The sequence below is a fragment of the Hyla sarda genome, chromosome 2 (assembly GCF_029499605.1).
Source record: "Hyla sarda isolate aHylSar1 chromosome 2, aHylSar1.hap1, whole genome shotgun sequence".
Taxonomy (NCBI): Eukaryota; Metazoa; Chordata; class Amphibia; order Anura; family Hylidae; genus Hyla; species Hyla sarda.
The window spans coordinates 409364243-409389224 of NC_079190.1; the positions used below are offsets into that span (position 1 = coordinate 409364243).

Below are 24982 nucleotides of genomic sequence, written 5' to 3' on the forward strand. Positions count from 1 at the left end.
GCTGTTACCATTTTAGCAAATGTTTAAAAAATATGTACAAAAGAATAATCAATTATATATGAAAGTATACTTTTATGGTTTTGTTCTATGGAATACATTACCTGTAGCAAGTTTTGTCCAACTAATGGAAGGTTTGGGTTCCCCAGTTGTTTCACATGGAAAAACAGCATCCATCTCAAATGGCACAGATACAAACTGGTAGCCAGAAGTCACAATCTTGGGTTTGCTTTCTTGTACATTATTAAATAATGAAGGCTGCTTTGCTGGATCTACTTTATTTGTCGAAAGACGAGGTCTTTGGTTAATATTAAGGTAATGCCACAATGGCTGGGCAGTAGAAGTTGGCTGAGAAGAGCGACTTTGCACAAAGTAAGCAGGGGTGGTTGTAGTTGTGGTTGTTGTAAAAGTTTGGGTTACTAATGGAGCTTGTGAAGCAGTGGTTCTTAGAGCGCTTGATAATGTTGTCCAGGCTTTATTATTTGTATTGGCTGGGGCTAAAATAGTTGGAGGAATAGGTTTGGAAGTAACAGTGAACTGATAAAACCTTGTTCTGTTATAACGATATGGGATTCTTGGGTTCATGTAATATGGATTTACATAAGGAATACGTATTGAGTTACCTTTGTTATCAGTTATAAAATTATTTCCATATGGTCTGTAATGGGGAGTAATTCTTTGTCCCTGATTAAACCTATTTGGTGTCACTGGTCCTGGTCTGTGTAATGGGATAACTGTAGTAGTGGTTGTTGCAGGAGTAGTTGTTGACATGGGTGTAGTGTTTACTTTCTTTTCCTGGACATTTTGTACTGTATGTGCAGTATAAGCTGTTATCTCTGGTTTATTGGTTATTACAATTGGCTGTTTAGTAACAAAGTAGCGTAGAGGTCCATAGGTTCCAATGTGTGTCTGTCTTATGTTTCCTCTGGCTGGATTATAGTATGATGGAACTATTCCTTGATGGTAGTTGTTCACTATTCGGGGTTGATGACGATATTTTGGGTTATAAGGAAGGCTGTTGTTTGACTTTAAACCATGGGTGTCTTTAATGTGATCTTGTTTAGACTGGACGTGTACTTTTTTCTGGTTAGAAGAATATACATCTAGCTCATTTATTCTTGAAGGAAGAGTACTTGTTTGTAATATTTTAGTACTCTGTGTTGGTGCAACTTGATTTATTGTTTCTTGATATTTCGTCTTTGGAACTGAAGGCTGTATTGGAAAATGTTGTGTGCTTGAAGAAGTCATATAAAAATGTGTGGTAGGGATAAAACTATATCTCATAATTGGATAAACTGTGGTATACATACCAGGATTGGGTGTTACATTCTGCCTAAATGGGTGGCTAAGTGTTACGGTATTTGAATTATAATAGTTGATTGATCTTTGATTATTTCTGCTTTCTGTAACAGCGGTGGTAATTTTGGGAGTTGGACGTAAAGTTGTTGACTGCCTATATACATCTTTTTGGCTATAAGTTTCATATTTCATGGTACTCTGAGTTCTGGCACCATGAGTGGTTGATGCTGGAGGCTCAATTGTGAGAAGAACTGGGGATGATTCTGTTACAAAGACAGGTCCAGATTCTGTAAGTTCAGTGTCTTCAGTTTTACCTGTAGCAGGTTTCCAATACTGATTTAGTTTGGTTTTAGGTGATTCTTGTGTGGTGCTCTTTGTATTTGGGACACTCACAGTCTGAAGTTCATTCTCTTGCATATCTAGTCCATCTTCAATAGATTTTAATGTATATAATTCTTTAGCACTGTATATATCTACAGTGTCTAAAGTCTCTGTTTCTGTAACTGGTGGAGCAAGTGGTACTTCCACCTTCGTGGCTGGTGTTTGTGTATTATATAATACTTCAGCTGTCGGAGTAGTAGATAGAATCTGTTTATCTTTTTCTAAAGAGGGAACCATGGCGTGATAAGTTGACTGAATATCTGTTGGGCGAGTAGTTACCCATGGCTGATAAAGGACATTATCTTGATTTGACAGAACTCTTGTGATCTTTTCCTCTTCAAAAATTGGTCTTTTTTGGGTTATCAAATTGAAATTACTTTGCGCAGATGACATTGTAGAATTAATTTGGTTTTGTCTGTGTCGAAATCTGTTTGGTCGGAACCTTCGTCTCCCATTGTTTCTTCTCCTAGGATATGGAATATTGGCCTGAGTAGAAAAGGAAGTTGTTGTTGTTGGTATTTGTGTAGTATAAGGAATAGTTCTAGTTGTTGTCCCTGGGGTTGTAACAATAGTATGTGGACTTGTAGTCACCCATAAATGTTGCTCTGTTTCTGTTGTGGTTTCTGGATGAGTTTCAACATTTACCTTAATTACTTTTTTACTTTTAGTTGTAGATACTTTTTCTGTCATATGTTTATAATTCTCAGGAGACAGCGAAACAAATGGAGCAGATAAAATGTCCTCCGAAACAGGACTAGTTGCAAGAGGAGGTGATGTTGTTGTAAAAATGTCAGTTGATTTAGGTATAATACTATCTATGGCTTTAGAGACCATTTGATCATGTTCCGAAGTAATAGTTTCCCTTGGAGATGGAGAAGACATGTCAGTCTTCACTGGTAAATAAATATTTTCGCTGTCGCTGTCAATTTCTGATTCTGTGGGATTTTGATAAACTGGTGTTTTAACGCTATACGTATCAAGTGTAGTATGTTGAGTATTATCAAATCTGGGCGTTGTTGTTTTTTCCCCTTCTTCGGAATGATCTGTTTCTTTATTAGACATGATAGTAACGGTATGAATGGACATTGGAGTACTGTCTTCATCTACAAGATTTTCTTGTTGTTCTGGAACATAATCTGTTTGATATGTTTCAGCTTCAATGGTATTGGTTGGATCAATACTTCCAATACCCGTATTGTCTTCTGTAAATGCCTTGAAATCTTCCTCACCTGTTGAATAAATAGAATCTTCTATATCTAGATTTTCGACAGTTGACTTGACTGGATTTGCTGTACTTTGCTGCAATATAGATGATTCCGTTTTTGTTTCCTCTAAGATCTCCTCTACAAATGGAACATCACTATATTCATTTGTCTCTTCCTTAGTAACACTGTGGTCTACCTGTGTTGCTGGGTCTTGATATTGTGTTATGGTCACTTTTGGTGAAGATGTTATATGCAATACATCATCACTATCATCTGCTGATGCTTCTTCTGCACTGCTGGCTACTTCTGTAATTGTATACAGTGGTTCAGATATGGAGGAAGGAGTTGGGTCTTCATGATTATTGGTCGGGGTAGTTACGGTTCCTGGAGTGGTTAGGAATGGAACATCAGTAGTTTTTAGATTATTTCTCCCTCTAACTTTAGCCAAAATAGTGGCCCATTTCTTGGGATCAATCTGCTTATTACCCCCTATTATCCTCCTTCTTGATTCAAATTTCCTTCGTCCTTCTGCTATATTACTATCTTCATCTTTATCTGTATTTTTCCATGAATTAATCTTCTTCCTATCTTTTCTAATATTTTTGCCTTGCACTCTGGAACTTTTATCTTTTTCAGATTTTTTTCTGTCCTTAAGCTTGTATTTGTCTGTTTCCTCTTGTATATCTGTCTCACCAGATCCCCTGTCATCATCTATTAGATCATACATGGGCTTTGAAGGAACCTTTACAATAGGACGCTTTTTAATTATTGTTATTCTATTCAACTGCTCAGAGTACTTTTTTAGTATTGCTACCTGCACACTATAATGATCTACTCCATACTGGTTGAGAGCTATGCACCTATAAAGGCCGCTGTCTGTAAGCTTAGTAGTTGGAATGAGCAATGACCCATCATTTGATAGGTATGCACCAGATTTATTTGTGACCGAATTAATAATATTGTTGTTTGGTAAAATCCAATTCACCTCAGCATTTGGATTTGCCTCTGCACTACATGGTAAAGTTACAGGTTCTCCAACTGTTTTAGTGACCACTTTAATGTTGCTTTCAGATATCTCATTGGATGAAGGCTGCACCACCACTCTTATAGCCAAAGTGTCAACCTCATGCTTTACTTGTGCAATACAGTGATAGACACCAGAATCTTGGAAATCTGCTTGTTTTATCATCAACTGTCCACTTGCCGATATAGCATATCTACTATTTTGATCAATGTATGGAGCTTTCAATGTCGTTCCATCTGGCAAACTCCATTCTATGGTATGTGTTTCTGAAGACTTTACAGGGCAAGACATTTGGCAAACACTTCCTTTAATGACACTATATGAGGTTTTGGTGTTTTCATTTTTATTGATCATGACCCAACTATTCTTTGGATACTGAATATCTTTTGTGTGAATTGATTGGGAAAGTTGTGTAGAGAAGGATAGGGTAACTTTCTTTGCTGTACTCATTCTTCTATTAAGCTGAATCTTGATGACTGTTTGCATCACCCATTCAGGTTCTGCTGATATCACTGCTCGGACTCCTGTGTAATAATAGGAGTCATGATCCAGGTTCTGTTTATATCTGTAAGTTGTTTTATAGCTATCTGTAAACAGCAGTTCTCTTTCCAACTTCACAGGAACCTCACTGTAGTAGGCAATTAGTTTCCATAATTTCTCATAGTTGTCCCGAGTCATTGGACATTCAAAATGTAAATTAAATGTTGCATTAACATCAATTTCTTCTTGCTGAAGTTGGTTCCACTGAATATTACTGTAATCTTCGGTTTTCTTTATCTGACAATCCAGATTTACTTTGTTCCCGTGCTCATCTGTCATATTTAAAATAATCTGCCCAAGAAAATCTTTGTTTAACTCTAACAATTGAAGCTCTGTGTCATCGTCTTCGGAGGGAACATCACTACTGTTTATCCTGAGTGGAGAGAAAATAGTAGGCCGTGAACAGGACATATCTTTCAGGCTCTGAATTTCTTGGTTTTGTAGTTGTCTTGGGCTGGAACACATTGAACACAGTTGTCCATTTTCATAGGACCTGTCTTTCTTGCATTTTAACACTCCTATAAAAAAATAAAATATTTATATGTAAAACACTTTTAATTGTTAGAACATTCCTTACATTGAGAAAATAAAAACTATTTTCACAGTATAGTAAGATACATTGGTATCAGATTAAGCATGGGCCTTGGGCCACTTCTGGTCATAATTAGTGGGTAAGACTCTTCCCTTGATCCTGAAAACACCTGCGGTACTTGACTTTAGATGACTACAGGTGCACTTTGTATCAAGCATCTAGAACTATAGAACGTCTTCCAAAAGACCATTTAAAAACTGTACTGTATGATTTGCCTTCATGAAAGATAGAATACTTACTATCATCTTTTGGCTCTATATAAAAAGTAATGTGCCGTTTGCAAATTAATGTCTTGTAGTCAAAGAAGATTATGAAGCTTAATTTAAGGTTTGTATTGTGTGTTGCCTATTAAAGGGATGGTAAACTCTGTTCATGGCCTTGCATCAGTTGCCAGTGCTTTATTTGTCACCAATCCACACTAATAGAAGTCTAGTGTCTAAATGTACATTTGTAAAAATGCCAAACCTCAAGTCCTCTCCCCTATATACAGTACATACTATTGTCAAGGACTTGCTGATCATTATTTGTTAGATGTTTATGTTCAGCTTAGTGTCCCTTTAATTTAAAACACTTTTAACGTGTCAAATATTTTGATTGCTCAGAGTCTGAGTTTTTAGAGGCTGGGCACTACTCTCCCTATCTCCCTATCTCACTGCAGGAAATGGTTTCTTAAAGTTCTATAGAAGTCTGTCTCCTGCTTCAAGAACAGAGCATGGAGAGCACAATTTTAGAATGCTGGTTGTACCAATCAGTGGGGGTCTTAACTCTCATAAGGTAATAACAGTTCCATTTAAGTTTGTCAGACATTATAGGACAAAGTTATTATGGTCTCCCACACCCCTTGATATAATCCATGGCATTTATTTAGGCCAGGTTCAGGCTATGTTCACTTTGAGTGCTAAAATGGCAGTTTTATGGCACAGAAAAATGCCTCGAACAAAATGCTGAAAAACCAAAAGCTTAAAAAAAAATGGGTGAAAGAATGGACCAAACGGTTGTGTTTTGAGCAGTTTTTTTTTAGGGTCAAGCACTAGCTGAGAAAACTATGTGGGAACATGTAGGAGAAGTTCTTGCCTATGGCAGCCAATCAGGTTTCTACTTCCATTTTTTAATAAAGCCTCTGAAAAATTAAAGCTTTAATGATTGGTTGTTATGGGCAAATGCTCCATTCTTCCTTTGCACAAGAATCACTAACTCTCCTCTATAGCCAGAGCTTTATGTATTTTTTCATTCATATTAGAGCCAAGTGCCCTTACCTTAAAATAGGTTTACTGAATCATAATAATCTATAATGCTGGTAATTGGGGATAGTAAAAGACCAGACAGCCAGGGCACTCAGCTTTAAAGAAGTGTCGGGAAGAAAATCATGTAAAACTGAGCTTAAAAAAGCTCAATACAAAAAAATTTTTTTGTATAAATTGAGACTTTTATTTTCTGCTAAAGTGGTCCCGCAACTTTCATTATTTGGTTTCGGCAGGACCAGCCCCAAAATATAAAACAACAATAGGAAAAACTGAGGATTAAAATAAGGAAAATAAGTAGATATCTAATACAAATAAAGTAAGCCTTTACATAAAATAGTAAAACATAGCTAATGGAAGCTGTAAATCACTGTCTAGGAGCTTCTTCAGGGTTCTGTACAGTGTACACAATGCCCTTAAAAAGGAAAATGGAGCCGCCCTCACCTGGTGTCCAAAGGAGCAGTTCATCCTGGCACAGCTAAAAGGGTGGTACAGAACATTTAGTACCTCCTTGTATTGTAGGTGGCGCTGCCAGACAGCCAGTCAGTGCATGCCCTTCAGTAATACAGGTGTTTTACTAGTGAATTACCCATCCATGTTTTGCAGATCTGGACTGTCCATAGCAGCTTGAGTCTGGTTTCAAGTTACAAAGGTCCAGAAAAGACCATTGTATGTTGGTAATCTGAGGTCATTGTAAGTTGAGGGACCACTGTATTTACCAACATTTAATAAACTAATACTATAACATCCACACATGTCTTGAATCAATGGGGGAAATTTATCAAAACCTGTACAGAGGAAAAGTTGACCAGTTGCCCATAGCAACCAATCAGATCGCTTTTTTCATTTTCAGAGGCCTTTTCAAAAATGAAAGAAGCGATCTGATTGGTTGCTAGGGGCAACTCAGCAACTTTTCCTCTGGACAGGTTTTGATAAATCTCCTCCAATGTGTTCATCTTTGTTTAGCAGTAAAGTCTACAGTATACTGAATATAATGTACTATTTACATCTATGTTAGTACGGATCTCAATTTTTTTCTTTTTTATTATTATTGGAAAACACTTACCATTGGACTGTTCATCCCATTCAAGTAACCATTTTAATTGACAATCACAGGCCCAAGGGTTGCCATGAAGATATAGGTTCTCTAGCAGTGGCATTGTTTGGATCATGCCAGCAGGGAGCGTCTGAATCATATTGTCTGATAAGTAAAGATGCTTCAATGTAGATTGTCTGAAGTAGCCCAGAAAGTTAAAAGTGCAGAAAGTGTTGACATGGAGTTGCTGAAGCAAGTTGCCTTCTAAATGAAGCAGCCTTAAGGCAGTTAATCCACTGAACGCATTGGGATGTATAAATTCCAGTTTATTATGGTCAACATGTAATCTGGTTAAACTAGAGAGTCCATGAAATGTGTGGCTGGAGATAACGTTCAGTTTGTTGTAGCTCATTTTAAAAACCTTTAGAAAAAAAACAAGACAAGAAATAAAATTTAGTTAAAAAATGAAATTGTAATATTAGCTAGCATTACAGATTTAGGCTCTAATCATACAAGCCTCAAATGAGCCATGCATCTGTCAAAAATTCAGACAGTATGCTATATGTCTCATTGCATTACATAGACAGCCCATTGACTTTGATTGGCACCATGTAATGAGACATTTTCCCTTTGGCAGAATAGGATAAAGTTTAATATAAAACATCTGTAGGACTTTTATAGAAAATAATTACTAGGATTATTTTCCCTTTCATTAGGCATTAATAAGAAGAGATCTCTGCTGTAGACGCTATGGTATGGCATTTATGGTAATGTCATACTCTTTTTCAAAGTTTCTTTTATAGAGTCAACCTATCCTCCAGCTCTGTACAGCTTTTATTTTTCACTATTCGAGCACTAGATTTAAAGGGGTACTCTGGTGACAAACAAAATGTTTTCAGATCTGTAAACAGATTTGTAAATTACTTCTGATTAAAAATCTTAACCCTTCCAGTACTTATTAGCTGCTGTATGCTCCACAGGAAGTTGAGTTGTTCTTTTCTGTCTGACCACAGTACTCTCTGCTGACACCTCTGTCTGTGTCAGGAACTGTTCAGAGTGGAAGCAAATCCCCATAGAACACCTCTTCTGCTCTGGATAGTTCCTGACATGGACAGAGGTGGCAGCAGAGTGCACTGAGGTCAGACTAGAAAGAACTACACAACTTTCTCTAGATCATACAGCAGCTGATACGTACTGGAAATATTTTTAAATAGAAGTCATTTACAAATCTGTTTAACTTTCTGGCATCAGTTGATTTGAAAACATTTGTTTTCCACTGGAGTACCCCTTTAAACCAGGGAACCAAGTGTTGAAAGGCAGCAGTGCTAACCACTGAGCCACCTGAGTGGTAACGGCTGCTGTTACTGTGGACAAATTAGACTATAAAGAAACATATGATAATGGGATTTATACTGTACTACATTATACATACTGGCCTGACAATACAGTGGGGCAAAAAAGTATTTAGTCAGCCACCAATTGTGAAAGTTCTCCCACTTAAAAAGATGAGAGAGGCCTGTCATTTTCATCATAGGTATACCTCAACTATGAGAGACAGAATGAGAAGAAAAATCCATAAAATCACATTGTCTGATTTTAAAGAATTTATTAGCAAATTATGGTGAAAAATAAGTATTTGGTCACCTACAAACAAGCAATATTTCTGGCTCTCACAGACCTGTAACTTCTTCTTTAAGAATCCCCTCTATCCTCCACTCATTACCTGTATTAATGGCACCTGCTTGAACTTGTTATCAGTATAAAAGACACCTGTCCACAAACAGTCACACTCCAAACTCCACTATGGCCAAGACCAAAGAGCTGTTGAAGGACACCAGAAACAAAATTGTAGACCTGCACCATGCCAGGAAGACTGAATCTGCAACAGGCAAGCAGCTTGGTGTGAAGAAATCAACTGTGGGAGCAATTATTAGAAAATGGAAGACATACAAGGCCACTGATAATCTCCCTCGATCTCGGGCTCCATGCAAGATCTCACCCGTGGTGTCAAAATAATCACAAGAACGGTGAGCAAAAATCCCAGAACCACAAGAGGTGACCTAGTGAATCATCTGCAGAGAGCTAGGACCAAAGTAACAAAGGCTACCATCCATAACAAACTGTCGCCAGGGACTCAAATCATGCAGTGCCAGACATGTCCCCCTGCTTAAGCCAGTACATGTCCGGACCCATCTGAAGTTTGCTAGAGAGCATTTGGATGATCCAGAATAGTATCGGAAGAATGTCATATGGGAAGAACTTTTTGGTAAAAACTCAACTGCTTCCAAAGAACACAAAGTTGCATCCAAAGAACACCATACCTACTGTGAAGCATGAGGTGGAAACATCATGCTTTGGGGCTGTTCTTCTTCTAAGGGATTAGGACAACTGATCCGTGTAAAGGAAAGAATGAATGGGGCCATGTATCGTGAGATTTCGAGTGGAAAACTTCCTTCCATCAGTAAGGGCATTGAAGATGAAACATGGCTGGGTCTTTCAGCATGACAATGATCCCAAACACACCGCCCGGGCAACAAAGGAGTGGCTTTGTAAGAAGCATTTCAAGGTCCTGGAGTGGCCTAGCCATTCTCCTGATTTCAACCCCGTAGAAAACCTTTGGAGGGAGTTGAAAGTCCCAAAACATCACAAGGGAAGTTGACGGCCCAGAAACATCACTGCTCTAGAGGAGATCTGCATGGAGGAATGTGGCAAAATACCAGCAACAGTGTGTGGAAACATTGTGAAGACTTACAGAAAATGTTTGACCTTTGCCAACAAAGGGTATATAACAAAGTATTGAGATGAACTTTTGTTATTGACCAAATACTTATTTTCCACCATAATTTGCTAATAAATTCTTTAAAAATCAGACAATGTGATTTTATGGATTTTTTTTCTCATTATGTCTCTCATAGTTGAGGTATACCTATGATAAAAATTACAGGCCTCTCTTATCTTTTTAAGTGGGAGAACGTGCACAATTGGTGGCTGACTAAATACTTTTTTGCCCCACTATATATTGCATATTTTGCATGAAATTCGATGGAAAATTACCTGTAGGGAACTCAAGTCTTTGAAAGCCCCATTAGGAATATTTTGCACATCATTGCTGTGAATTAAAAGCATCTCTAATTTGGATAATCCAGAGAATGCATGTCCAGGAATAGACTGGATGCTGTTGAACCTAAAAAAAAAAAAAACAGCATAGTTCAGCAAATAAGAAAATCTAGATAAATAGAAGAACATTATGATATGTATTCAATAAGAAATGTATAATTAGGAACAATACATATCTTTTATCTACTATCAACTTTGCAAATTAGTAAGACAAAATTTCTCTTGCAATAACTAATATAAAATTACTCTAGCAATTTCTTAAACAAAGTAGATAAATTGTAATTTTTCGTTAATGAAAAAGTAGAGAAGCCAGTGGCACTCACCATTACTGTAAATGTTTAATCTTTATTCATTTAATCTTGGAGGATTTGGCTGCATGCCGCTGCTTGCCAGGATGCCAGCGTTTTTCTCCAAGTGGTTATAGCTGTTTCGTGCTAGTTAGCACTTCAACGGACCGTTTAACTAATTAGCACGAAACAGCTGCATCATGCAGGCATCCTGGCCAAAAGCGGCATGCAGCCAACTTCCCACATGATGCAATTAATAAAGATAAAGGCCTAGATTTACTAAGAGTGGAGTGTATTTTTCTTTTTGGGTTTTGTTTCCCTACAAGTATTTTTCCACGATATCTACTAATGTTTCCTTATGTTTTGCACGTTTCACTACATTTTGCTTTTTTTTTTTACAACTGCTCTGTACTGTGGTGTTTTCCAGAGCTCAAATCCACCACATTTTTTGTGGAAACCTTAGTAAATTTGTTGGGACTTTTTAAAAAGTCATCGCCAACACCCCTTTTTATGGTGGCCACATCTCTTATACTGTTTTCTTGAGTAAAATGGAGAGTTGGTGGGGTTTTTAAATTTTTGGCACAAATTCTGGTGCAGACACAATTTGTGGCGCACAACCCGACAAAACAGGTCAGGCTTACAATAGTAAATCCGGGCCAAAATATTTACAGTAATGGTGAATTTCACTGGTTTCTCTACTTTTTCGTTAATGTTGGTTAGATGGACTGCATATTTATTACAGTTTAGCACCACCATTATATTTGTGCCATAGTGCAAGAGGTTGGCATTAAGTAGCAATGGGTTGATGTCATGAATTTAAGATTTTTTTTATCTATTGTAAAGTATTGTTTATCTACTTATTGTATGTATTGGTAATTTTTCATGTTATAATTTATATGAAAAAAAGCAAACTCACCATAAACTCCTGCCTGTGTGAATGTACCCTAAAAACGCTACACTACACTAACACATAATAAAGGGTAAAACACTACATATACACCCCCTTACACTGTCCCCCCAATAAAAATGAAAAACGTACCGTACGGCAGTGTTTCCAAAACGGAGCCTCCAGCTGTTGCAAAACAACAACTCCCAGCATTTCCGGACAGCCACTGACTGTCCAGGCATGCTGGGAGTTTAGCAACAGCTGCAGGCACCCTGTTTGGGTATCACTGGCGCAGAATACCCCTATGTCCACCCCTATGCAATCCCTAATTTAGTCCTTAAATGCGCATGACGCTCTCTCACTCCCGAGCCCTGTCGTATTTCAAGGAAACAGTTTAGATCCACATATGGGGTATTTTTGTACTCGGGAGAAATTGTGTTGCAAATTTTGGGGGGCTTTTTCTCCTTTTACTACTTATGAAAAGGAAAAGTTGGGGTCTACACCAGCCTGTTAGTGTACAAAAATAAAACATTTTACACTAACATGCTGGTGTTGCCCCATACGTTTTATTTTCACAAGAGGTTAAAGGAAAAAAAAGACCCCAAAATTTGTAATGTCATTTCTCCTGAGTATGAAAATACCCCATATGTGGACGTAAAATGCTCTGCGGGCGCACAACAAGGCTCAGGAGTGAGAGCGCACTATGTACATTTGAGGCCTAAATTGGTGATTTGCACAGTGGTGGCTGATTTTACAGCGGCTCTGACATAAACGCAAAAAAATAAATACCCACGTGTGACCCCCATTTTGGAAACTACACTGCTCACGGAACATAACAAGGGGTATAGTGAGCCTGAACACCCCACAGGTGTTTGACTAATTTTCGTTAAAGTTGGATTGAAAAAGGAAAAAAAAAAAAATTAACTAAAATGCTGGTGTTACCCTAAATTTTTCATTTTCACAAGGGAAAATAGAAAAAGAAGCCTCCCAAAATTTGTAACCCCATTTCTTCTAAGTATGTAAATAGCCCGTATGTGGATGTAAAGTGCTCTGCGGGAGAAACACAATGCTGAGAAGACGAGGAGCGCCATTGGGCTTTTAGCGCTCCTCCTCTCCTCCACGTGTGTTTACAAAGCCCCCATAGTGCCAGAACAATGGACCTCCCACATTTTGGAAACTACACCCTTCACGGAATGTAATAAAGGGTACAGTGAGCATTTACGCCACACAGGTGTCTGATAGATTTTTGGAACAGTGGTCCGTGAAAATGAAAAATTTTATTTTTCATTTGCACAGCCCACTGTTCCAAAGATCTGTTAAACGCCAGTGAGGTGTAAATGCTCACTTCATCCCTTATTAAATTCTGTGAGGAGTGTAGAGTCCAAAATGGGGTCACATGTGAGGGGGTCCACTGTTTTGGCACCACGGGGGCTTTGTAAATGCACAAGGCCCCCGACTTCTATTCCAACCAAATTCTCTCTCCAAAAGCTCAATGGCGCTCCTTCCCTTCTGAGCATTGTAGTGCACCAGCAGAGCACTTGACGTCCACACATGGTGTATTTCAATACTCAGAAGAAATGGGGTTACAAATTTTGGAGGGGCATTTTCTCCTATTACCCCTTGTAAAAATGTAAAATTTGGGGAAAAAACTGCATTTTAGTGAAAAAAATTTTTTTTTTTCATTTACACATCCAACTTTAACGAAAAGTCGTCAAACACCTGTGGGGTGTTAATGCTCACTATACCCCTAATAACATACCTTAAGGGGTGTAGTTTCCAGAATAGTATGCCATGTGTTTTTTTCTTTTGCTGTTCTGGCACCATAGGGGCTTCCTAAATGTGACATGCCCCCCAAAAACCATTTCAGCAAAATTTGCTTTTCAAAAGCCAAATGTGACTGCTTCTCTTCTGAGCATTGTAGTACACCCACAGTGCACTTGACGTCCACACATGGAGTATTTCCATACTCAGAACAGATGGAGTTACAACATTTTGGAGCATTTTCTCCATTTACCCCTTGTAAAAATATAAAATTTTATGAAAAACCATCATAGGGGCTTCCTAAATGTGAAAGATTGATTGTTATCCTTCATTTATGGCCAGTTTCAACAACTGTAATGGCCAATATTGATCAAATTGTGTACAATTCTTGTTTTGAACGTGGTCCATTCTGATCACCATATGCAATCAGGGGAGAAAGTTTTTCTTTTTATGGCAGAAGTATTTATGCCTTTTCAGTTTCCAAACATACTCTGGATAACTACGGGGAAACAGTTTTACAGTAACTCATACCCCTATCTTCATTCAAATCTTCTACCCTACCTTGGTTAAACATGATAGACATGTCTTTTTCCAACTGTACAAACAATGTAACTATGACTGAATGCTGAGATGTTGTGAGCCATGGGAAAGTAAAGCAGAAAGAATTCAGGAAAAGGCATTAATTGATAAAGCTTTGCTAAAAGACAAAAGAATGTCATTTTAAAAGGGGTATTCTGGCCTCATCCATCTTATCCCCTATTCAAAGGACCCCTGTGAGCTTGGCGCAGCCTCCGGCATTCTGTGCCGGGTGCTGCCTCTGAGACCAAGACGTGGTGTCCCGGCCATGTCCCTCGTCATGTCACGCCACGCCCCTCGTCATGTCACGCCATGCCCCTCCATTCATGTCTATGTGAGGGAGCGTGATATGGGGTTAAGATGTATAAGGCCGGAATACCCCTTTAAGTGTTCAATGAAATAGTTGTCAATGGGAACATGTCAGCAAGAAAACAAGGGTGTAAATAAGCATTTGGCTAGATAGAACTTCTCATCAGGATTACAGACCTAACTTTTTTTTTTCTTATCCCCATAGTCCTTTCTAGTGCCAAGATATAAACCTTTTTGTTAAGGTGTAAGTGAGACTCAAAAGCCCCGGGGGCATTCCCCACCATCCATGTATCCGCTTGCCTTCACCTACTTCATTTGACAGAAATGCTGAAGATTAGCCCTATCTATCCATGTGCCTATTTAAACATACATTTTTCCGCTTTAATGACCCTAATAAGTAATGATAATGGAGGATGTAAGAGTTCATAACAGTTCAATGTTAAGAATGAAGCAATCTTATTTGATTTTATGAAGAGGTGAATAGAAACCTGGACAGAGGTGTGGCTGTGAATATCGTGTTTTTAGATTTTGCTAATCATTTGACACTGTCTCTCATAAATGTGTCAAATAAATTAAGGTCTTTAGGTTTAGAAACTTTAGTTTGTAACTGGACAAAAAAAAACTGGCTTAAGGACTGTACGCAGAGAGTGGTGGTCAATGATTCGTACTCTGATTGGTCCCAGATTGTGGTGTACCCCAGGGTTAAGTACTGGGCCTGCTTTTATATAACTTATTTATTAATATATAGAGGATGGGATCAACAACTCTCTTTCTATCTTTGCAGATGACACAAAGCCTTGTAGCACGATACAGTCTATGGACGATGTTACAGGATGACTTGGACAGGCTGAGCTTTCGGGTATCCATTTGGAAAATGAGTTACTATGTGATTAACTGTAAAGTTATGCATTTGGGTACAATGCATCATATGTCCTAGAAGGAGTGAAATGGGGTAGTCACTTGTAGAGAAGGATCTGAGTGTACTTGCAGGTCATAGACTGCAGAACAGCATGCAATGTCAGGCAGCTGCTTCTTAGGCCAGCAGGATATTGTCATGTATCGAAAGAGGCATGGACTTGCAAGACAGAAACATAATACTACCCCTTTATAAAGCATTGGTATGGCCTCCCCTGGAATATGCTGTTCACTTTAGGACACCAGTTCATAAAAGGGACCTTATGGAGCTGAAAAGCGTACAGATGAGTAACTAAACTATTGAGGGGCAAGGACTTCTTAGCAATGCGGAAAGATTAAAAGAATTACATTTGTTTAGTCTTGAGAAGAGACCTTTAAGAGGGGATATTATCAACTTATTTAAGTATAAATGACCTATATAAAAAAAATTGAGAAAAACTTGTGGTAGCCCTTGGGGGGTAATAGTAGTTGGGGTATTTTTGTGGTAGATGAGGGGTTAATGTTAACCCTATAGTTCGTGACGCCAGGCTAAGGGCTAGTATGCTGAGGTAATTCTCCGGCCTATCACCACCCTTCCCAGTAACGATAGGTGCATGCATAAAATGACTGAGGTCCAAAAGGTAGTTGAACTTGAACTTGGAAAACTTTACTTAAAGGCTTGCGGTACATCCAATGAACAGTAACAGTCTCGTTAATACAGTCTCTATACAGTTCAATGACTGACAGTTGTTGCGGACCTTGACTTCTAATACAAGTCTCTGTATTTAGGGTAATTTGCGAAGATCCGTCCGGATTTAGGGGATAGATAAGGTCCGGTGATCTTGCAGAGTGCTTAGGGATTGATACACTTACGATTCTGAATAGATCAGCCGTTGCCGCAAGGCTCGGGCCTAACTCACTGCGGAAGATAGCTGCGCAGATCCTGCTCGTTTGACAGCCCGGGAACAAGAGAGAGAGCAATGGCCGCCGCTCCCTTATATGGGCAGGGGCAGGGCTGTTTTGAATTGGTCCGAGTAACTGTCACTCACTGTTACAGGGAGTGATGGGAGAAATATGTCATAGGGACCTCCAAAGCTCCTTAAGCAATAAACCATAGAGTTCACTATGCTACACTATGTATAGGTAATTAACCAATTATATACATTTTTACAATTAAATATATATATATATATATATATATATATATATATATATATAAATCCTAAATAATTACTACATAACTAATACCTAGATGAGAGGTGACTAGGGGTGGACTAGACAATAAGGACCCCCACACTTCCTAGGGACTCTGGCTACGGGGACCTATACACACAGGTACCAGATAGGATGTGGTACCAGGACACCACAAACTCTTCCAGGTAAACCCCTCTCAAAAGACACAGGGGGTACTCCTTCCAACTCAAGAAAAAAAAGGTTTAGTCTCCAGGGACAACAAGCCTTCTTTACCATAAGAACTGTAAATTTATGGAACAGTCTACCTCAGGAACTGGTCACAACAGGAACAGTTGAGGGCTTCAAAAAAGGGTAAGATACATTCTAAGAACAAAATAACATTGATGCATATGCAGAAATATAGAATCACATCCCTTATCCTTCTTTCACCCATACCCCTTCCCCTCGTTGGTTGAACTTGATGGACATATGTCTTTTTTCAGCAGTATTAACTATGTAACTATATAACTATGTAAGCATACCAGAGGCAAGCAACATGCCTTCATTCCATCTATTGTAAATACAGAAGGCACAGTTCTGGCACCTTGGCAGAGAATAGAGTGGTGATTTTTACACATACAAAGTGTCATCTAGATTTAACACTAGAATAAAAAGTGTTTATACAAACCCTAAATTAATTCTTTCCACATTTTTTGGAATCCTTGTTGGTACAGTTGCTAGAGATCGGAATGTGCAGTGAACTTCAGAGCTGACATAGCAGGCACATGGTTTAGGACAGGAAAAGGCCGTGTGTGGAAACCTCAATGATATGATGATAAACGGAAACAACCATAACCGTATCCCATGGTATATTCTGGTTACTGTCTTCATCTTTGATCCTGTATATGCAAACAACAGCAAAAAATATATATGTCACTTTCTGTTAATAAACTTAAACAAATAAAATTCTGAGTTTTACTGAAGTCTCCTTTAGCTGGATCATTCCATTTGGAAAAAGTATGTATGTGGATTAGTGGCCAGGACTCCAGGCTATCCGTGCAAGAGGTACATCAGAGAAGATGAGAGCCGCTGTACACTGTTTATGTGTTTGCTATATCACAGGGTACAAAAGGATGGAAAACTCTGTCTTAAAGAGTTAAAGGGGTGTGCAGAGAAAAACAACAACTTATACCCTATCCACAGGCTAGAAGATAAGTGTCTGATCCATCGTGGTCTGACAGCTACCCATTCCCCTTCCCCCCCCCCCCCCCCCACAATCTTCTCAATGGGGCCTGACTGTCTGGGAGGAGCACAAGCTGCAGATGCCTGAGATGCCTCTCAGGGAGCCGGGTCCTGTTCAGGAGTGGTTGCACCCCCCACCCCCCCATAATCAGACACTCATCCCCAATGTCCACAATTTGTTAAGCTGAAGAGGTAGAAGTACTTGGCTTCTACATTATTGATTTTTTTTTTTTTTTGTTCTAATAAATTCTGAACATATTTGTTTCTCATATATCAGACAATTCTAGATACAGTAAAACCTAATTGTAATATTCAGCTTGTCGTATTGAAACTCCCATTCATATAATTTGTCAGTGTGACAACATGATATGGAAATCTCTACCCATAAGAAATGATAGATATAATAACGTTAAGAGTATTAAACACACAACAACATCGCCCAAAGGGTGAAACACATACAGCAACAATAAGATGTGTATACATATGAGTCATGGTAATTATTCTTGACAATTGAAGAGATATCAACTTATCATTCTAAATGAAGACTTTAAAGCTTATTATAATGACAGGAGGTCCAATGAATATAATTATAATTTTACAATAGAAAAAAAGATGTTTTCCAAAATTTGGAAAGAGAAATGACAGGTAATCTCATCCCATCATAGTGGACACAATGCGACATCATGCTGTGATCGGTGGCCATGGCCACCAGTTTATAACAGCAATTGGAAATAGTGCAGCACAACAAAATAGACCTCCTGGGGGGGATCAAGGTTAACTAAAAAAGGGCCCATGTTCATAATGGCTCTCATTTACTAAGCTAAAACCCACTAGTTTTTGTCGAGTTTTTCCAAGTTATTTTGGAGAATAGTGTCTGAGACTGTCTGAAACAGTGTGCGACTGTGTGCACCAGGAAAATACGACTAACCTGACATTGCATTGTGAAAAGCCGGGCGTGGTTTGCTGCAAAGGGGATATGGCTGGACTAAAAAGGGTGTGGTTTCACAACCTGACCTATTTACTATTGAATTCACAGAAAATCCTGTGAATAAATGGCTGGAAATATCCACCTAGAAATACTGGTCAGAACATTTTTCTGACTTGTACATTCCCATAGTAAATATAATGGAATCCTGCAAGTCCTTGCACACTAGTTAAAATCCAACACTCTTAGTAAATGAAGGCCAATGTGTCTGTTGGGTTTCAGAAGTGGTGTGAACAAAAGGTCTAGAGGGATATCTCAGTGTAAAGTTAAATAAAATAAATTAATCAAACTTGGAATAAGCAGCATGTAGCTGTAATATATGTTGGAACACCCCAGAACCTATACCCTTTAACAGGAATGGACTCTGAGTTAACAACAGTGGATAGCACCTGAGAATCATCTCTATAGGAGAATAAGGTACTGTGCACAGCACTTATATTTCATTATATAGAAACCATAAAATATATAGCTTCTTCATTGTAGGAGAACATTCAGTGTATAGTACCTTTGGATGACATGGTGTATAACACTGCTGGACAAATGAGAAGTACATAGCACCTACTATCTATTACACACAAATTGTTTTTCTTTTTTGCATTCTCCGAACAACCCCTCAAAAATATCATACATACAGTTTATATTTTTGGTGTGCTCTCTGCACTTTGAACTTTGGGGGTGGATCATACTATAGGGATACATTTTTATATGAATTTTATATCATTATATATTGTTAATTTAATATACATTTTAAACATTAAGCAATAACAAGCACCCAGTGGTATGGGAATATTAATTCTAGATATATTATATTAGATATTTTATTTATATATTTCATAAAATATCTAATTCATCTATATGGCCTTACAACATACTAATATTTCCATCTTTAATTATTTAATTTCACTTTACAATAAGATATGTGGGAGACACTTTACAATAGGAGACTTGAGGACTAATTTTCCTTTTTTTCACATTAATTATATCACCATAGCATTAGACCAACAAAAATAGATGAATACTATAAAGCAATGTAACCCATCACTGATAATCTCAAGGACTTAAAAGAGGTATTCTCATTAGGGATCGACCAATATCGTTTTTTTAGGGCCGATATCGGTGCAGGTTAGGGCCAATAGCCAATAACTTATACCGATATTCCGGTATAAGTTATCGGCTATTTATCCCCCCACGACACCACTGTAGATCATTGATTTAAAGCGGGCGCTTTAAATCAATGAACTGCAGCGGCTTTTGCAGTGCCATAGACCGCCGCCGCCTGCTTCTCTCCCCCTGCCTGACCGGGGGTCCTGAGTCCTATCACCGCCACCGCGACCTCCCCCTACAGCCCCACCGCATCGCACTCCCCCACCGCCCCGGCCCCTTTGCCTCCCCCATCCCCGGTTTTATAATTACCTGTTCCCAGGGCCCGGGGCCCACTCTACATCTGGCTCCAGTGGCGACCTCCTGAGCTGTCACTGTGCGCACTGACGGTGACATCACGTCACGTCACTCGTCATTGCGCACAGCGCAACGCAGGATGCAGCAGGAGCCAGAAGTAGCGTGGCCCCCGGTCCCCAGGAACAGGTAATTATAAAACCGGGAATGGGGGAGGCAATGGGGCCGTGGCGGTGCGGTGGGGGGTGCGACGCGGTGCGGTGGGTCGGTGGGGGGGGGGGGCGGTTGCGGTGCGGTGGGGGCGGTACGGGGGGCAGGGCATTATCAGATTATCGGCAAGGTATTTGCTGATACCGATAATGACCAAAATCATGATTATCGGCCGATAATATCGGCCAAACCGGTAGTCGGTCGATCCCTAATTCTCATCAATAAAAGTTATCCCCTATCGACAGAAAAGGGCATGACTGATCCCGGGAATGAAAAACAAATATCCACTGAATGAATGGAGAGGCAGTACCCAAGTACAGCAAACACTTCAATGATTCTTTATGGGGCATCTGAACATTGCCGAGCTCAGCAGCATTGATCTGACAGAAGACAATGATCAGACAACCCACAGAAAATGATTGTAGTGCTGGCCTTGCACGTACTGTGTGCTCCTTTCATTCAGGGAGTTCTCTATTCTCACAATTAGGGGGTGTCCCAGTGGCTGTACTTAAGAATACTCCTTTAACTGGAAAAAAAAAAAAAGCTGGTCTTACTACAACCACTTTTAGAAAAAAAAAAAAACTATCCCAGTGATCAGCTGATCACCCTCAGGTATCCTGCCAGTGATTGTCTGCAGTGACCACATGTCTTGTGTTGTGTGAAGAGAAACCAGTAACAGATGTGCGGGACAAAATTGACAACATTTCCAACTTTTTTTTTTAAATCATTAAAATCCAGACAACCCCCTTAAAAAATCTAAAATTCACTTTAATGATACTATAAGTGGTATATATTAGGTAGGTATATCTGTTAAAGATGTTTTTATATAAAGATTCTACACCTTTGCTGTAGTAATTTACTAACTAATATTACGGTATATATCTTTCCTTTTATAACATAACTCCAGGGTTTCCCATGCCTTCTCAAGAGATTAACAAGTTACTGTTACTGTTGATAGTAGTATCTAATCTCTTAATTGTGGTAGTAACAGCAGTTGTACTGATAGGACAGCTAAGTCATACCAATTTCATGGGAAGTGTATGAGCTATATTGTTTTAAATGACAGTTGTGTATCCATTTATGTCATAGGATTGGAATGATAAGTGAAGTATAATAGGAGTCACCTGTCATATTACAGCTAATGATTTTATTCTACATAAATACACAGATGAAATGGAGCTATTTACAGTGAAATTTAGAAATGGATGTCCTCGACCTCTTACATATTTTGTAAATGCATTTCCCATTAATGTGTGATCTTTATTTAAGGCAACAGTATTGTCCACAACAAACTGTTGCCAAGAGACAATTATGAAAAGTTAAGTTTCCAATATTTTGTCAACGATAGGTAAAAGGAGATCATTTGGCAGAACACAATATAATATTAAAACACACAACATTTGGATGAAGATTTGACTGGAGAGATCTTGATGTTCTACAAGTTAATCCAAATCTTTATTGTTACCTTGTTAAAGTCTAATGTATGAATGTTTATTTCTTTGTTAAAGGAATTATCCAGACAGCAAAGTCTTTGTTTGCATTGAGTGAATATGAAGCCACTTGAATTTCAAAGTATTTTTTTAACCTCTTGGGGACGCAGGGCTCACTGTGTGAAGCAATCAGTGGTAAGGGGGCCCCATCGGAGGAGGCAACCCGCGGGCACTCAGGATTGGAGCTCAAATTCTGAGTTAACTCTGTAAACCGCAGCGTCTATTAAGGTTAAAGAGGGATGGAGCTCCCTCTGTCACCGGTAGGCGCTCTACAAAGTAAAAACAGAGTGCCGATGGTTGCCAAGGCAACCAGAGGCCTGACACTGGCCTCCGTTGGCATGGCAACATGAGCGGTCAGTCCATAACTAATCTATCCTATGCCTGTCTGTACTGACAGACATAGGCATAATTCAATGGAGTAAACATGTGTACTCCATTGAATTATGTGTATAATAGTAAAAAAAAAAAGTGTGAAAAATGTGCAAAAAATAAAAGTGAAATATTTTTTGAAAAAAATGTGAAAAAGAAAAGAAAAAAAATCTAAAAAAATTATAAAATATATTATATATGTATATAATACACCCCCAAAAGAATAGATTTTTTTATTTATACCGCCTCATAAAAAATAAAATAGAAAATGAGTGTCACATGTACCACAGAATGGTACCAATGAAAGCGTCTCCTAAAAGTATTTTTGCGCCCCAAGGCCCCTGTAGTTTTATATGATGCCAACAAAATATCCTAAACTAAAAGAGCACCCCAAAATCCACACAGCTCGCCTTCATGTCTGAGGCCTGTGTGAGAGACACGTAGCGCACAAAGGCCACATATGGGATATTTCTAAGTATGTCAGAATTCAGGCAATAAATCCTGAGTTGTATTTCTTTGTCAACACCTACTGTGTTACAGAAAAAAAAAATTAAAATAAAAAATCTGCAAAAAAATTAAATTTTTACATTCCGCCTCCACTTTGCTTTTATTTCTGTGAAACGCCTAAAGGGTTAATTAATGTCTTTAATGTCATTCTGATTATTTTAAGGGGTGCAGTTTATAAAATGGGGTGATTCATGGAGGTATCTAACATACAGGCCCCTCAATTCCACTTCAGAACAAAACTGGACCCTGAAAAATCTGATTTAGCAATTTTCTTGGATCTGGAAAATTGCTGCTAAACTTATAAACCTTCTAACATTCTAAAAAGTTAAACAATGTTTACCAAATGATGGGAACATGAAGTAGACATATTGTAGATGTGAATTAATCATTAATTTGGTGTGGCATGACTATTTATTGTACGAGTAGAAAATGTAAAGTCTAGAAAAAAACATTTGTTTTTTTTCGCAAATTTTTATTTTTTTTTACAAAAATCACTAAATATAAATCAAAATGTAGCATTAACCCCTTAAGGACCAGGCCATTTTACACCTTAGGACCAGAGCGTTTTTTGAACATCTGACCACAGTCACTTTAAACATTAATAACTCTGGAATGCTTTTATTTATTATTCTGATTCCGAGATTGTTTTTTCGTGACATATTCTACTTTAACATAGTGGTAAAATTTTGTGGCAACTTGCAACCTTTCATGGTGAAAAATCCCAAAATTTGATGAAAAAAATGAAAATTTAGCATTTTTCTAACTTTGAAGCTCTCTGTTTGTAAGGAAAATGGATATTCAAAATAAAAAAAAAATTGGATCACATATACAATATGTCTACTTTATGTTTGCATCATAAAATTGATGAGTTTTTACTTTTGGAAGACACCAGAGAGCTTCAAAGTTCAGCAGCAATTTTCAAATGTTTCACAAAATTTTCAAACTCACTATTTTTCAGTGACCAGTTCAGTTTTGAAGTGGATTTGAAGGGTCTTCATATTAGAAATATACCATAAATGACCCCATTATAAAAACTACACCCCCCAAAAGTATTCAAAATGACATTCAGTAAGTGTTTTAACCCTTTAGGTGTTTCACAGAAATAGCAGCAAAGTGAAAGAGAAAATTCTAAATCTTCCTTTTTTACACTTGCATGTTCTTGTAGACCCAATTTTTTAATTTTTGCAAGGGGTAAAAGGAGAAAATTTGTACTAGTATTTGTAGCCCAATTTCTGTCGAGTAAGTACATACCTCATATGTCTATGTAAATTGTTCGGCGGGCGCAGTAGAGGGCTCAGAAGGGAAGGAGCAACAAGGGGATTTTGGAGAGAACATTTTTCTGAAATGGTTTTTGGGGGGCATGTCACCTTTAGGAAGCCCGTAGGGTGCCAAAACAGTAAAAAAAAAAAAAAAAAACAGATGGCATACAATTTTGGAAACTAGACCCCTCGGGGAACGTAACAAGGAATTAAAGGAGCCTTAATACCCCACAGGTGTTTCATGACTTTTGCAAATGTAAAAAAAAAATATTTTTAGTCACATTTGGCTTTTTGGAAGCAAATTTTGCTCTGGGGGCATGCCGCATTTAGGAATCCCCTATGGTGCCTGGGCAGCAAACAAAAACCAACATGGCATTATATTTTGGAAACTAGACCCCTAGGGGAACGTAACAAGGGGTAAAGTGAACCTTAATACCCCACAGGGGTTTCATGACTTTTGCATATGTAAAAAAAAAAAAAATATTTTACAGAAAATGCTTGGTTTCCAAAAATGTTTTCATTTTTACAAAGGGCTGAAGCAGAAAATACCCCACAAAATTTGAAGCCCAATTTCTCCCGATTCAGAAAACACCCCATAGAGGGGTGAAAAGTGCTCTGATGGCGCACTACAGGTCTCAGAAGAGGAGTAGTCACATTTGGCTTTTTGGAAGCTAATTTTGCTCTTGGGGCACGCCGCATTTAGGAAGCCCCTATGGTGCCTGGACAGCATAAAAAAAACACATGACATTATATTTTGGAAACTAGACCCCTTGGGTAACGTAACAAGGGGTAAAGTGAACCTTAATACCCCACAGGGGTTTCACGACTTTTGCATATGTTAAAAACATTTTTTTTACCTAAAATGCTTGGTTTCCCAAAAATTTTACATTTTTACAAAGAGTTAAAGGAGAAAATACCCCCAAAATTTGAAGCCCAATTTCTCTTGATTCAGAAAACACCCCATGTGGGGGTATAATGTGCTCTGCTGGCGCACTACAGATCTCAGAAGAGGAGTAGTCACATTTGGCTTTTTGAAAGCAAATTTTGCTTTAGGGGCATGCCGCATTTAGGAAGCCCCTATGGTGCCAGGAAAGCAAAAAAAAAAAAACACATGGCATTATATTTTGGAAACTAGACCCCTTGGGGAACGTAACAAGGGGTAAAGTGAACCTTAATACCCCACAGGGATTTCACGACTTTTGCAGAT

At 38.4% G+C, this 24982-nt stretch overlaps 1 protein-coding gene across 4 annotated transcripts in view; it reads right to left on the bottom strand.

The window, feature by feature from the left end:
- The window catches only part of MXRA5 (matrix remodeling associated 5), a 105384-nt gene that overhangs the window by 10949 nt on the left and 69453 nt on the right, over nt 1-24982 (bottom strand). For all 4 annotated transcript variants that reach the window (XM_056558844.1, XM_056558843.1, XM_056558842.1 and 1 more), the window contains exons 3-6: nt 17007-17217; nt 10370-10499; nt 7346-7736; nt 102-4964 (exon numbers count right to left, since the gene is read on the bottom strand). In XM_056558844.1, the coding sequence (XP_056414819.1) occupies nt 102-4964; nt 7346-7736; nt 10370-10499; nt 17007-17209 (5587 nt within the window). In that variant the 5' untranslated portion in view covers nt 17210-17217. The remainder of the gene's footprint in view (nt 1-101; nt 4965-7345; nt 7737-10369; nt 10500-17006; nt 17218-24982) is intronic.